We start from the raw sequence: 14761 nt of genomic DNA on the forward strand, positions 1-14761 counted from the left end.
CTGAGTATTACTGAAAGTCGATTTAAAGGATAAAGACTTAAATGTTTTAAAGCATTTGATACAGGGCTGAATTGAATGCCTAGACCAGCATTGTTTGCAAGCTTTTGTGGTTTCCTTTTAATCAATACACTATTAAGGTCTTGAGATCAAGGTGTTTGTGTTCTTTAACCAACAAGAAATACACCAGCAGACACTACGACCCTCTAGGACTGGACTCTGACACCATTCCCTAGACTAGGGATAATCATCACTGGCCCTCAAATCCAAATCCTCTTTTCTCACTTAATCCCATAATTAGTGTTAATGATTAGCCAGCCAGTCACACCTGACTCCCAGGTAAAGGGAGGGTGAACACACCTGACTCCCAGGTAAAGGGAGGGTGAACACACCTGACTCCTAGGTAAAGGGAGAGTGAACACACCTGACTCCCAGGTAAAGGGAGGGTGAACACACCTGACTCCCAGGTAAAGGGAGGGTGATCACACCTGACTCCCAGGTAAAGGGAGGGTGATCACACCTGACTCCCAGGTAAAGGGAGGGTGAACACACCTGACTCCCAGGTAAAGGGAGGGTGAACACACCTGATTCCCAGGTAAAGGGGGGGTGGAAAACCAGCAGTTCTCAGCCCTTGAGGACCATGAGTAGCTGCTCCCTGCCCAAGACCAGGGGTCAGAAACCCTGGTCCTGGAGAGCTGCAGGCTGAGCTAGTTTTCATTGTTACTCAGCAACTATTCTCCAGTCAGAATCAGTTGTTGATATTAAGGCGAAAAGAAGAACCAGCATGCCCTGCGGCTCTCCAAGACCAGGCTTGCCGACCCTTGCCCTTGACCCTTGAGTCTTAAACAGGACGGCGGTATCTCCGGTTCCCCCCGATGGGCTCACCCAGGTTTGAGGAGGCCCGTCCCTCGGCGGCCCGGTCGGCCAGCCCCTCGGCGATGGCGAGCTGCTGCTGGTGGTACTGCTTGGCCCGCTCCAGGTCCTGCATGCAGCGCGCGGCGTGGCCCAGGCCGGCGTAGGCCCTCATCTCGATGGGCCGCTCCTCCAGCTCCTGGGCCAGCTCCAGCACACGCGTGTGGTACGACATGGCCTTGTCGAAGTCTCGGCGGTAGTGGTAGGCGCTGCCCAGGTTGCTGTAGGCCCGGGCCTCCTCCCGCTTGTTGACCAGCGCCTTGGCGATGCCCAGGTGCTCCTCGTGGCACTGCACGGCGTTGGCGAAGTCGCCCATGGCGATGTAGACCGCGCCCATGTTGCCCAGCTCACGGGCCTCGGACAGCTGGTCCTTGGACTGCTTGGCCAGGATGACGCACTGCTTGTGGCTGGCCAGCGCGTTGGGGTAGTCGCCGATGGCCGTGTACACGTGACCCAGGCTGCTGAGGGCCGAGGACGCTGCCTGAGGGAGACACACAGGGGAAAAGGGCTCATTCACTTTGTCAAGACTTCCTTAAGCCCCAGACCCACGCATTTAAGCTACACTCTCAGAAACAATAGCTCCAATGGGAACCCATTTTATTCCATCGAAGAACTATTAAAGTTAAAGGGTCATTTTTGTCAGCGAAATGGTTCTTTGTCTGGGAGCTTCCATAGAGAACTAAAGAGGGTACCCCGATGGAATCAAGTTAAAGAACCGTCTCAGAACCCAGTTTTCTAAGAGTGTACAGAATGATCCTGATAATCGTATGTGATGTTCTTGCCACTCAGACATCCCACACCCAATGTACCAGTGTCTGACAACAAACACCGGGACTCCCATAACTGTGAATGAGAGACTGAATTAAAAACATACACTATTTCTTTTAAAATGGGATTTAAAAAAAATAAGGTTTTTGTTTACAATAAATATGTTTGTATAACTGAGGACACGAGAAGAGCATGTGCACATGGACACATGCACACACACACACACACACACACACACACACACACGCACACGCACACACACACACCTTCACACAGACACACAGTGAGAAACCCTTAGTCAGATCAATCCCTTTATTTACTGAGAGCCTTTGAGGCTGCGTGATTTGGGCTGTGACCCAAAAACAGGCAGATTAAACGCTGCCAGAGCATTTCTTCACATCTCTGCGCACCTTCTGCTAATTAGCGGAACGACTCCCCTCCCCCCCCCCAGCCTGCTCCCAGGGGGCCCCCCCTCACACAGGAGGGGCGCACACTGCTCTGCCGACGGTGCCTGTGACTCTTTATGGTGCCTGACTGCGTTCGTGAGAACTCCCCGCAGATGAGAGCGTGGTGCACACTGGGGGGACATGTGAATATGTAGTTAAATACGTATTCAACTGAACGTATTCAGCAATGAGACTGTGACCCAAAGAGGGAGGTGGGGAGAGAGAGATGTGGAGTCTGAGAGTGGGGGAAGTGGGGGTGTGTGGACATAGGGAGGTCTCTGTGTGAACTTGGTGTCAACTTCATTGAGTTCTGTACTGAAGGGGGGTTTGGCCTTCACATGCAGGTCAGCTCTTCTCCCACCCCCAGCCCTGTTAGACACGAGGAGAGATGTTCCTATAACCAAGCATACAAACACACAAACACAGGCAAACGCACACAAACGTACACACATATAGACACACAAGTGCACACACACACACACACTAAGACACACACACTGACACACACACACACTGAGACACACACACACACACAGACACACACACACACTGAGACACACACACACACACACACACTGAGACACACACACACACACACAGAGACACACACACACAGACACACACACACTGAGACACACACACACACAGACACACACACACAGGCAAACGCACATAGACACACAAGCGCACACAGGCACACACACACACTGAGACGCACGGACACACAAACACACAGGGATGATGAAACAGGGGTGAGATGGTTCTGACATCACTTCACTGGTAGAAGGAGAGGAGCTTCACCAATCACAAAGAAAGAACAGCTTGTGATTCCTGGATGCTTTGTAGTTACTTCCAGGGGGAACCCTACAGAATAACCGTGTGATGAACATGAGACACTGAGAGGCTGGGGAGAAGAAACACTGGACATGAGCATCACTTCCAACAGACCTGGTTCCAGTACGTAATTGTTTAGGAATCAAAATAATTTTCTACACTTTACTGAGCTTCAATCTGGTGTACTGGAACCTATGAAATACTCTCAGAAAGTGCAAGCCCTGCCTTCCGGTCCTCTTGGTCAGCTCAATTGCACCAGGCAAGATTACTTGGGCACAGAAAAGTATTTGAATCCAGAACAATTGCGTATTTGACCCAGCAGGTCTGCTTCCATCATGGGGGGCACCTGGCATCTGGCCATCACCCCCCCCCCCCCCCCCCACCCCCCCCCATCCCAGACACAGGCGGTGGTATGACTTTGCTACAGGCGTAAATTGGGCCAAGCTCCCCTGTTTCACACCAGTGCAGTGGTGCGGGAGGGGTGGTGGGTTTCGGCCTGCCATCTCAAACCCCCCGCCCCCCCACCCCCAGCTCTCATGGTCCTCACAACCTGGAACCAATTACACGCTGGCACAAAGCCCGCCGGCGATTGGGCCCAGTTTAAAGTCTCATAGCAGCCCTGCACGAGGCGCCAATTATCATCCGCCTCCGAGACAGCGGCCGCTTTGTGATAGGCTATCTGGGGCCTGCCCAATTATGCGGCCGTTTGAAGCCTGAACCCCGTCTCCTACTGGGAGCCTGAGGAGAGCGCTTCAGGACCACAGCTGATCTGTGTGCTCTGCCACACAACGTTCAGGACCACAGCTCCTCTGTGTGCTCTGCCTCACAACGTTCAGGACCACAGCTCCTCTGTGTGCTCTGCCTCACAACGTTCAGGACCACAGCTCCTCTGTGTGCTCTGCCTCACAACGTTCAGGACCACAGCTCCTCTGTGTGCTCTGCCTCACAACGTTCAGGACCACAGCTGATCTGTGTGCTCTGCCTCACAACGTTCAGGACCACAGCTTCTCTGTGTGCTCTGCCTCACAACGTTCAGGACCACAGCTCCTCTGTGTGCTCTGCCTCACAACGTTCAGGACCACAGCTCCTCTGTGTGCTCTGCCTCACAACGTTCAGGACCACAGCTCCTCTGTGTGCTCTGCCTCACAACGTTCAGGACCACAGCTCCTCTGTGTGCTCTGCCTCACAACGTTCAGGACCACAGCTCCTCTGTGTGCTCTGCCTCACAACGTTCAGGACCACAGCTCCTCTGTGTGCTCTGCCTCACAACGTTCAGGACCACAGCTCCTCTGTGTGCTCTGCCTCACAACGTTCAGGACCACAGCTCCTCTGTGTGCTCTGCCTCACAACGTTCAGGACCACAGCTCCTCTGTGTGCTCTGCCTCACAACGTTCAGGACCACAGCTCCTCTGTGTGCTCTGCCTCACAACGTTCAGGACCACAGCTCCTCTGTGTGCTCTGCCTCACAACGTTCAGGACCACAGCTGATCTGTGTGCTCTGCCACACAACGTTCAGGACCACAGGTCCTCTGTGTGCTCTGCCACACAACGTTCAGGACCACAGCTCCTCTGTGTGCTCTGCCTCACAACGTTCAGGACCACAGCTCCTCTGTGTGCTCTGCCTCACAACGTTCAGGACCACAGCTCCTCTGTGTGCTCTGCCTCACAACGTTCAGGACCACAGCTCCTCTGTGTGCTCTGCCTCACAACGTTCAGGACCACAGCTCCTCTGTGTGCTCTGCCTCACAACGTTCAGGACCACAGCTCCTCTGTGTGCTCTGCCTCACAACGTTCAGGACCACAGCTCCTCTGTGTGCTCTGCCTCTCTACGGACACAAACCTGCCACACAACTCTGCCACACAGCTCTGCCTCTGCCTCACAACTCTGACACACAATTCTGCCTCACAACTCTGACACACAACTCTGCCTCACAACTCTGACACACATCTCCGCCTCTGCCTCACAACTCTACCTCTGCCTCACAACTCTGACACACAACTCTGAGACACAACTGACACACAACTCTGACACACAACTCTGAGACACAACTGACACACAACTCTGACACACAACTCCGCCTCTGCCTCACAACTCTGCCTCACAACTCTGACACACAACTCCGCCTCTGCCTCACAACTCTGCCTCACAACTCTGACACACAACTCTGACACACAACTCTGTCTCACAACTCTGACACACAACTGACACACAACTCCACCACACAACTATGTTACTAATGTTATTTCTTAAATCAAAGGGCAATTTTACCAGTATTCAGATATATTCTCATCTTGTAGTTCTTATTGCAGTATACATGTCATAATTCACAGATGGATACAGTCCATGAACAGCACAAAACAAACTCATTAGAAGAGTGAAAAGACTGTGGGTAGCATGGACAGATTCAGCTGAGGATAGGGAAAATAATATAATGACGCTGAAGAATTGAATGAAATACTGATGTGATCATTGTGAGCAATAGGTCAAACCACAAGCACAGACCGAGTATGTCAACTGGCTCAGTATGAGTTTGTAGAATCGAATGCGAATGTAGGTAGTCATCCATTTACATCCCATTTCTCTGACTTGCTCCTCCAAATAACGACATTCATGAAAAACATTTCATCCGCACCAGGAAAATAACTGGCTTAAGTTCCAAAAGGAATAAGAAATGGACTCCCTTGTGCTCATTATTTCATATTTACAGCTTGTATAACAAAAACAAAAACATGAATAGCATCTCAAATTATTTTCTCTCTGTGATCAATTACCGTATAAACAGCCCGCATCAACACAGTTTGAGACTAGTGCTTATGTTTGGGATGTACTGCAGTTTGTGTTCAGGGTTTTTAAGGTTTAATTAATGGAATTTCTTTAAATGTTTCATTGGATTCTGTTCAAACATCATTTGTCCTTAACCTTGACTTACAATCAAACACTAGCGTTAAAGTTTTTCTTCACAAACTTTCTGAACTCATCAAACTGTGCTTCAGACCTGGGTCAAATACATCATTGTTTTGGATTCAAATATTGTGCTCAACTGATCTTGCCTGGTGCAGCTTTGCCAACCAAGTGGACCCAAAGCCTGCGTTTAATTTTTTTGAGATACACCAGACAAGCCCAGTAAAGCGGAGAAAATTATTTGAATCCCAAAAAATCACATATTTGACCCAGGTCTGCAGTCAGTGCACTACAGACATAATCTGCAGCCATTTTGGATATTGCTTTTGATATTCTTCTTCGGCAGGGTGAAGGACATAGAAAGGATGTAAACAGTTAATTCTACATGCAGTGTTAAAGTAACTGCTTTAAAATAGACAGATATTAATATTCATAATTTCAAAGTTCACATTACACGACCGTTCGTTAGAGGGTCGAGAGATTCTTTCATCTCTACTCCGTTTGTGAGACAAACTTGCCAAACAAACATCTTTGCTGATAGGAAGCAGGGTTTATCAGCAGCCTCTGAAGTCTGATACATTTGAATAAATCAAATCTGGGCCCAAAGGCAAACAAAGGTGACTGTACGAACATAATCAGACGTGACATCAGCTCAGCGCGGGGAGAAGCGTGCGCGTCTGTGTGATGTGGTCATGGCGGACCCGTGATAAGAGGAGGACAAGAACCCAGAGTGAAGTGGGAATTGAACAGTTGAGTCACTCTCGCAGATAAAGACTTAAGTTCTCAGGGTTTTTTGCTCCGACCATAAGGAGGCTGCATGGCTAGCGCTAGTCGGAGGGCTCATGTCTCATGTTTCCGTGCTCTGAAAACTGCAGCTGTTTAGCGGCGTGCTAACGCAGCAATACATCCCGCCGGCCGCCATCTGGCTATCCAGCGACGGCCACCGGCCCCCGTCAGCGGAACGGTTTCCTTGGAAACGCAGGCGGGTTTCTGCTAGCGGCGAACAGGCTGTTAGCTCAACAGGGCTGATTTTTTCGCTGAGGAGGAATCTAACATCGCCCACGCCCCGGGTTCTCCTGCGGGTCCCATGCAGCGTGTACCCTTTCGCCTGACAGAGGGGGACCAAACTCACGTGGGACTGAAAACACCAAACAGAACAAGGTTTAACGGTGATGAAGGAAACACTTTTTTTTGTGTACAGAGACAAGTACATCGATGTCCTGGACCAGTGTCTGCTGGTATTTGTGGTTTCCTTTCAATCAGCAGCCAATTAAGGCCTCGAGAACAAGGTGTGTGGACCCTTTAGCCAATGAAAGACTTGTAAATGTATCTTTTGTGCTGAAACTGTGAGGGAGCAGGGGCGGGAGACCAAGAGCGACCGGGAAGGGATCGCAAAGTTACCAATAAGTTGGATAACCACTAAAATACAGTAGATGAGGAAAATAACAGAAAAAGGGAATAAAACTCCCCGGCGATCTGCCAACCGAAAATGTGACTAGAACTAAAATGGTCAAGAAAACAGCCTTCAAAACAGAGGTGGAACCAAGAAACAAAACTAGGGAAGGTTCTCAGGAGCTAACCAACCCAAAGGAAAACAAAAAATAGGACCCTAAACTTATCTATTTCAAATTTCGAACTGAATAAAATTCAGTCTTGGAACACTCTGTCTCTGTCTCTGTCTCTGTCTCTGTCTCTGTCTCTGTCTCTGTCTCTGTCTCTGTCTCTGTCTCTGTCTCTGTCTCTGTCTCCCTTTAGACCTCAATACCGGCTTTGTGCATGTGTCAAACTGAAACACCAAAGCTCAGAGCAGTGCCAGGAAAAGACTTAAATAGTACTCCAAGCAGCTGACTGCAATCGGCCATGATTACAACCGCATTCCACATGTGGGAAGCAATCTCTCCTCCTGAGCTAAGCCGGCAAGCCCTCTAGAGGTCTAGAGCGGTAAATTCAGGAATTTTCAGAAGGCGACAGTGAAAACCATGACAGAAACACACCAAAAACCAGCAGACACAGCGGCCCACAGAAAGTGGACTGGACGCAGTTGCATCAACTGAAAACAAATATGTAGCACTCAGGTTCGTTCAAACTATGTGTGCATGAATGATAGTTTCCCAGAATCCTCTTCTTCAGCAGGGTGAGCGGGGCAAATGGAGCATGCTCAGAACAGATCTGGGTTCACCACACTGAGCATGCTCAGAACAGATCTGGGTTCACCACACTCAGCATGCTCAGAACAGATCTGGGTTCACCACACTGAGCATGCTCAGAACAGATCTGGGTTCACCACACTGAGCATGCTCAGAACAGATCTGGGTTCACCACACTGAGCATGCTCAGAGCAGATCTGGGTTCACCACACTGAGCATGCTCAGAAAAGATCTGGGTTTAACACACTGAGCATGCTCAGAGCAGATCTGGGTTGAATACGCAGACTGTGTTCAGAACAGATAAACACACAGATGCATAGATACATACAGATTTACCTCAGCAGTAAAAGACAGACAGCAGCAAAATTTGAAAAACGGTTCCTCGCAGTAATCCAGTTAGACTTCTGGCCCAGTTTCACAGACACAGATTAAGGCTTGTCCTAGACTAAATTACATTTTCAATGGAGATTCTCTGTACAAAACTCAATTTAGTCCAAGACTCACTTTAAATCGTGTCTGGGAAACCGGCCCAGGATGAATGAAATGTGCAATCATATTTAAGAACTTTGACCTGCATGACAAACTGGCAACGCTCTAGGGGCAAAGCACAGAGACCCCCCCCCCCCCCCCCACCATTATCTCACACCCAGCCGAGGCCCGGTAATCCAGGTCAGTGTCGTTGTGAGCTTCGCAGGGTCAGAGAGGAGTTGCAGTGGGAGGAGCAGGAACATGCGTTTTAACAGGCGCTGGGAACTCAGAGCTGACACCCCACGGTGCAGGATGACCGCGCACTCGGACGTGACACCGGGCGGTTACCGCTGACCTTGCAAAACCGCTCATTTCTGTCCAGGAAACAGCCCTTTAACCACAGGATGAGTGACGTCGCCCTGAAGCTGATCTGTGTTTGTCTTTACTCTCCTGTTCCCCCGTGACTTGCTGGGTGGCCAGCTGACTTATTCTAACACCTCTGCATTGGTGGCCATTTTTAACCGGAAATAACGGCCATTTTGGTTCTTTGGTGCAAGAGAGAGCAGGTTCAGTTTCTCAGTCACTGCAAGAACCAGTACAGAATGCACCCCGGTAAGCTATGAAGAACAGCCCATTATTGTATAGTTAAGGTAAAGCCCTCTCTGCATGCTGGGAAGGGCATCGGAGGACTGAGCTGGCCCACAGTCCCTAGGGCCGTGTTTTCTTCCAGAGAGAGGTAGGGGAATTAAAAGAGAGAAGGGGACTGAAAGGGGGAGAGAGCGAGGGACAGAGAGAAGGAAAGTGAGAGGGACAGAGGAAGAGAGAAAGAGCCACTGGCAAAGTCATGGACAGCAGAGCAGCTAACAGGAGCAGAAATGAGGAAGAAGAGAAGGAAGAAGCCCAGTCTAAACACAGAATCTATAACTATGCCATGCGTGCCCCTTACAGCGGCCACACACACACACACATACACACACTCACACACCCACACACCACTCACACACACTCACACACCACACACACACCACAAACACCACACACACACACTCACACACACACCACACACACACACACACACACACAAACACACATTTACATTACATTTTAGTCATTTGGCAGACGCTTTTAATCCAAAGCGACTTACAAGTGCATAGGTTCTACCATAAGTCAGAGCATCACATCCAGAAACTAGCAAAATACACAGGAAATGCTGTTCTAAACATAGTTGTCATCAGAAGTGCTTTTTTTTTTTTAATCTTTTTTTTTGGGGGGGGGGGGGGGGGGCTTAGACAAGGATAGGGATATCAGAAAGGAGGGGCAGGGGAAATCAGGAGGGAGGACTAAGGTAGAGTTTGAAAAGGTGGGTTTTGAGTCTGCGTCGAAATAGGGGGAGGGATTCTGCTGTTCTGACAGTGGTAGGCAAGTCATTCCACCACTGAGGAACCAGAACGGAAAACAGGCGTGAACGTGCAGCTCGACCGCCAGACATACACACACTCACACACACACACCACACACACACACACTCACACACACCACACACACACACTCACACACACACCACACACACACATCACACCACACATCACACATACACACACACACACACACTCATACACACACACACACCACACACACCACACCACACCACACCACACCACACACACACACACACCACACCACACCACACCACACCACACACACACACCATTAGAGAAGGAGAAGGCCCAGCACTGCAGTATTCTTACACACAATGTGTTTCATCCATTTTAGGGGTAACCTTTCTGAAAGTGATCTATTCATTTGGACTGTGTGAAAACCACGTGTGAATTTAAAAGCAATGCAGATAAATATAGCTATGAACTATTATTATTATTATTATTATTATTATTATTATTTTATTTTATTTTTTTAAGTCTATGACAGAGCAGGAGAGGTGAGCAGAGAGTGGGCAGGGTGATATGGGAGTGGGCGGGGTCAGTAGGGAGTGGGTGGGGTCAGTGTGGAGTGGGTGGGGTCAGTAGGGAGTGGGCGGAGTAGTATGGAGTGGGCGGGATCAGTAGGGAGTGGGTGGGGTCAGTAGGGAGTGGGCGGGGTCAGTATGGAGTGGGCGGGGTCAGTATGGAGTGGGCGGGGTCAGTAGGGAGTGGGTGGGGTCAGTAGGGAGTGGGCGGGGTCAGTATGGAGTGGGCGGGGTCAGTATGGAGTGGGCGGGGTCAGTAGGGAGTAGGTGGGGTCAGTAGGGAGTGGGCAGGGTCAGTAGGGGTCTGTAGGGAGTGGGCAGGGTCAGTAGGGACTGGGCGGGGTCAGTAGGGACTGGGCGGGGTCAGTAGGGACTGGGCGGGGTCAGTAGGGTCAGTAGGGAGTGGGCAGGGTCAGTAGGGAGTGGGTGGGGACAGGATCAGAACTCTTTCTCACAAGCAGGTGATTTATCCGATGGATTTCTTTATTGATCAGGCAGCTATCAGGAGGCATCTGGGGAAATCAATGTGCTGGGAGTTACCAGGGAAGACAAAGGCCCTCCTGTTCAGAGAGATTAATTCAGGGGGAAGACACCACTGAAGTACTGTTTTTCAAGGACCTATTGACTGTTATCGACACTCGCAACGGACTATTCCTTCAAAATCACCCTCCGCACTTTATAATGATGCTTTTGTGCATGTGCATGCATGCTCATCTCAACATATCCAGACTGCTACAAAACACAATTCTTCATTTACCTCAGGTCTGTGCATTATGTGCAGCACCAGAATGCCAAGTTTCTGAGTACCTCGGCTACGACACGTTATCATTTCGGTTCAGATGGGCCCGAGGCTGCTGTTCCGGTGAATATGAATGTCTCGGAATTTCAAAGCTGGCCAGGACGTCATTATTAAGAGCAGAACTCGGCCCAAAACCCCAGAATGCACCAGCCCTCGTGGAGAGGCCTGAGGTCTGCATTCGCCCCTCTCCGTCGAGGAAAAAACATCGCTCAGAGAGAGCTCAAAATTAAATCATACTTTCTAATTTTTTTCCAATAATTAGCACCTAGAAATGACTTATCTGCAAATAAAACAGTTCCCCTGTGTCTGTATGCATGTGTTTGGCCATGTGTGGGTGTCTGTGTGTATGTGTGTTTGTGTGTGTGTGAGTGTGTGTGTCTGTGTGTGTCTGTGTGTGTGTGTGAGAGTGAGTGTGTGTGTCTGTGTGTGTGTCTGTGTGTGTGTGTGTGTGTGTCTGTGTGTGTGTGTGTGTGTGTGTGAGTGTCTGTGTGTGTGTGTGTGTGTGTGTGTGTGTGTGTGTGTGTGTGTGATTTTGGGTGCGGGCGTGTGACTCAGTTTTCAGAGTTTGAGGCATTGTACCCGACTAAGCGACTATGCTGTAAACAATGGTTGTGTGCCGATCCAACTCTGCTGAACATAATGCTGATGGAACATTAGTGTATTAGTGTTGGACAGATGGGCTTTAATAAGCAGAAGTAAAAGGAAGGGAAAACAGCCCCAGAAACAGAGGAGCAGGATTAGCACTAGTGCATATGTGCAGAATTACATGTGCAGAATTACATGTTACACAGGGGACTGCTGGGATCTGGTTATTGTTGTTTGGTTATTTATTGACGTTTGTTTCAGCATCTTAAAGCACCATTCCAATTCATCACCATGCAAAATTCTAATCACCTAATTTTGATTCCTGGTTGCAGCTCTAGCCGGCCTTGGTCCTAAAAATGCAATTTAGTACAATAGAGGCGTGGATGACCTTCAGTGCACATAATGAGTTGACTTCTCTGGGTTGTTCTCTCCCTGTAGCATGTCAGCCATGATATCCAGGTGTCACACTGGACCATGCAAATGACATCGAGAGAAATGAATCTCAAGGCTCCACGTACATGTCACACACACACATACACAGATACGCAGACACACACACACACACAAACGTGGACGCTCGCTCACACACACCTCCCGGTTCGCCCCCGAGAGAGACGGCAGAACAGGCTGACCTCTCGGTGACCTGGCGGGGGACAGAATGCGTCTTGCCCCGCGCTCAGACCAGCGGAGCCCGAGAGCATGCGTCACTCCAGCTGCTGAGGCTCCGCCCCCCCCGCCCTTTCCATTGGCTGCCTGTCTGACAGCTCTATTAGCTGCCGAGACACCACTCGTTTAATAAAACATTACTTAACCAGCGCCTGCCAAGATACACACACTGTACAACAGCGAGTGAGGGAGGGAGGGAGGTGGCGGGGGCACGGAGGAGTGCTAAACCTCGCTGGCCTCCCCCTCTCCCTCAGCCCGCCCGGCCACCGAGGCCTCGTCAGAGGGGTTACGGGCTTCACTCCGGCAGACTGCAGCGGTAATGGGATTACCTGGGGGAAGAGCGGGCGAGGCATGGCCTCATTACCGCAGAGAGGGAGCGTCCTCGCTCAGGGACACGAGAGCCGGACCTCTAGCGGGGTCAACGGGAGGCTTTTACAGGGGTCTGAGAAACGCAGGGCCCTGGAGCACCCAGCCCAAACGCAGGGCCCTGGAGCACCCAGCCCAAACGCAGGGCCCTGGAGCACCCAGCCCAAACGCAGCACCCTGGAGCACCCAGCCCAAACGCAGCGCCCCGGAGAACCCGGCCCAAGCCAGCCTGACCTACACGGCTTTTCACACACAAGCCGCTCACGCAGCCAGCTACGGAGTGAAGCAATTTAGCGCTAAGTGCCTCGCTCGATAGCACAACAGCAGCGGTGTAGAGCTGAACCTGTAGCCTCTGCCTTACAAGCCCTTAGTGCTACAAGCCCGTGCAGCAACAAGCCCTTAGTGCTACAAACCTGCACAGCGACAAGCCCTTAGTGCTACAAGCCCTTAGCATTCAGCTACACTGCCGCTAAAGGAGCACTGACGTCTGTGAATTGTTGAAGCTGAATGAACACTAAGCATTTTACCATGCATGGATGCTGAACTCTGCTTCCATTTTATAATTGATGAGATGAGTTTCACCCCGACTGAGGGAAGCTCAGGGATTTAGCGCGTAGCCACCGAAAGTCAGCCCAGCACAAGATTCACCGCTCTCCGGTCGGGAACAGTGTTCTACTGCAGCCTCACTCTACACGCGTATCCATCACTGGACCCTGACAGCTCATTTTCTCAACTGGAATTACTTTAGGCAGCCCGGGAAAACAGACAATACGGACTTTAAAATAAATCCAGGGAGGGCTGTTTGGATGTACAAAGCCCAGACGCTTACAAGGTTGCCAAAAAAAAAGTCACCATTCAAACTCAAAGCTTTTCTCTTTTTTTAGATAATAAACCAGGGCCATTTTCCTAAAGGACAGTCTGTAGCGTAGTGGTTTAGGTACATGACTGGGACCCATGACCGGTGGCCCGGTGTAGCCACAATAAGATCCGCACAGCTCGAGCAAGGCCCTAAACCCTGCATTGCTCCAGGAGGACACTGTCTCCTGCTTAGTCTAATCAACTGCAAGTCGCTTTGGACAAAAAGAGTCAGCTAAATAACATGTAATGTAATAAAGCATCTTAGAGTGGGACTGGTGGTCTAAGATCACATTTGGGTTTTCACTCAGCCTTTTTACAATGGGATGAGGAAAAGCCTGATCCTCCACAGTAAAATGTCCAGTGTTAACTGAACTAACAGAGTACATAATGTATGAGTCCAATTGGGACCACATGGACTGTAAGAGGTGATTTAAAACCGCATATCTTACTCTGTGGGTCAGCAGTCCTGTCCTGAAATGCTGTACGAATGCAGGGCTCCACAAGAAGGAGTGTCCACTGGCCCGGGGCCAGTACGAGATGGGTTTGGGCCAGTTGATTGATGTTGTACCTGCCCAATTGGGTCAGTGCTCACCTCATTGTGCCGTCTATGGAATGCAGGAAATTTATCTGCAGTGTACACTCGGCTAATCCACTTGCGTTCTTATCAAAATAGCTATTTTGGCATAATATGCCGACTCATAATAAAAACACAAAGTTGAGACAAAGTTTCCCATGTTTTGCCAGGTATGTCGACGTTTTCAGCAGACCAAACTCCAAAGGGAGCAACAAGCTGGAAACAGGCCCTTCACACGCAGGACCAAAGCAGGCAACACATAGCCTGCATGCGAGCTAAACGCGTGGAGGACTAACCTCAAGTTCACCGCTTCACATTTTTTACATTTATTTATTTCACAGAGACCATGTGTCATTTTGAACTTAGATTTCACAAAGTGAAACATGATGCGCTACACATCAAATGCATTATTATGGTGAGTTAGCTGCAGATATTTTTTATATCTTCATAACACAAGACACAACAACCAGTAGCCC

General features: G+C 49.8%; 1 protein-coding gene across 1 annotated transcript in view; it reads right to left on the reverse strand.

Moving 5' to 3' along the window:
* Positions 1-14761, reverse strand: part of ttc28 (tetratricopeptide repeat domain 28) — a 300074-nt gene that overhangs the window by 70635 nt on the left and 214678 nt on the right. The window contains exon 6 of the mRNA XM_061263292.1: positions 883-1390. Coding sequence (XP_061119276.1) covers positions 883-1390 — 508 coding nt within the window. The remainder of the gene's footprint in view (positions 1-882; positions 1391-14761) is intronic.

The sequence above is a fragment of the Conger conger genome, chromosome 12, assembly GCF_963514075.1.
Source record: "Conger conger chromosome 12, fConCon1.1, whole genome shotgun sequence".
NCBI lineage: Eukaryota > Metazoa > Chordata > Actinopteri > Anguilliformes > Congridae > Conger > Conger conger.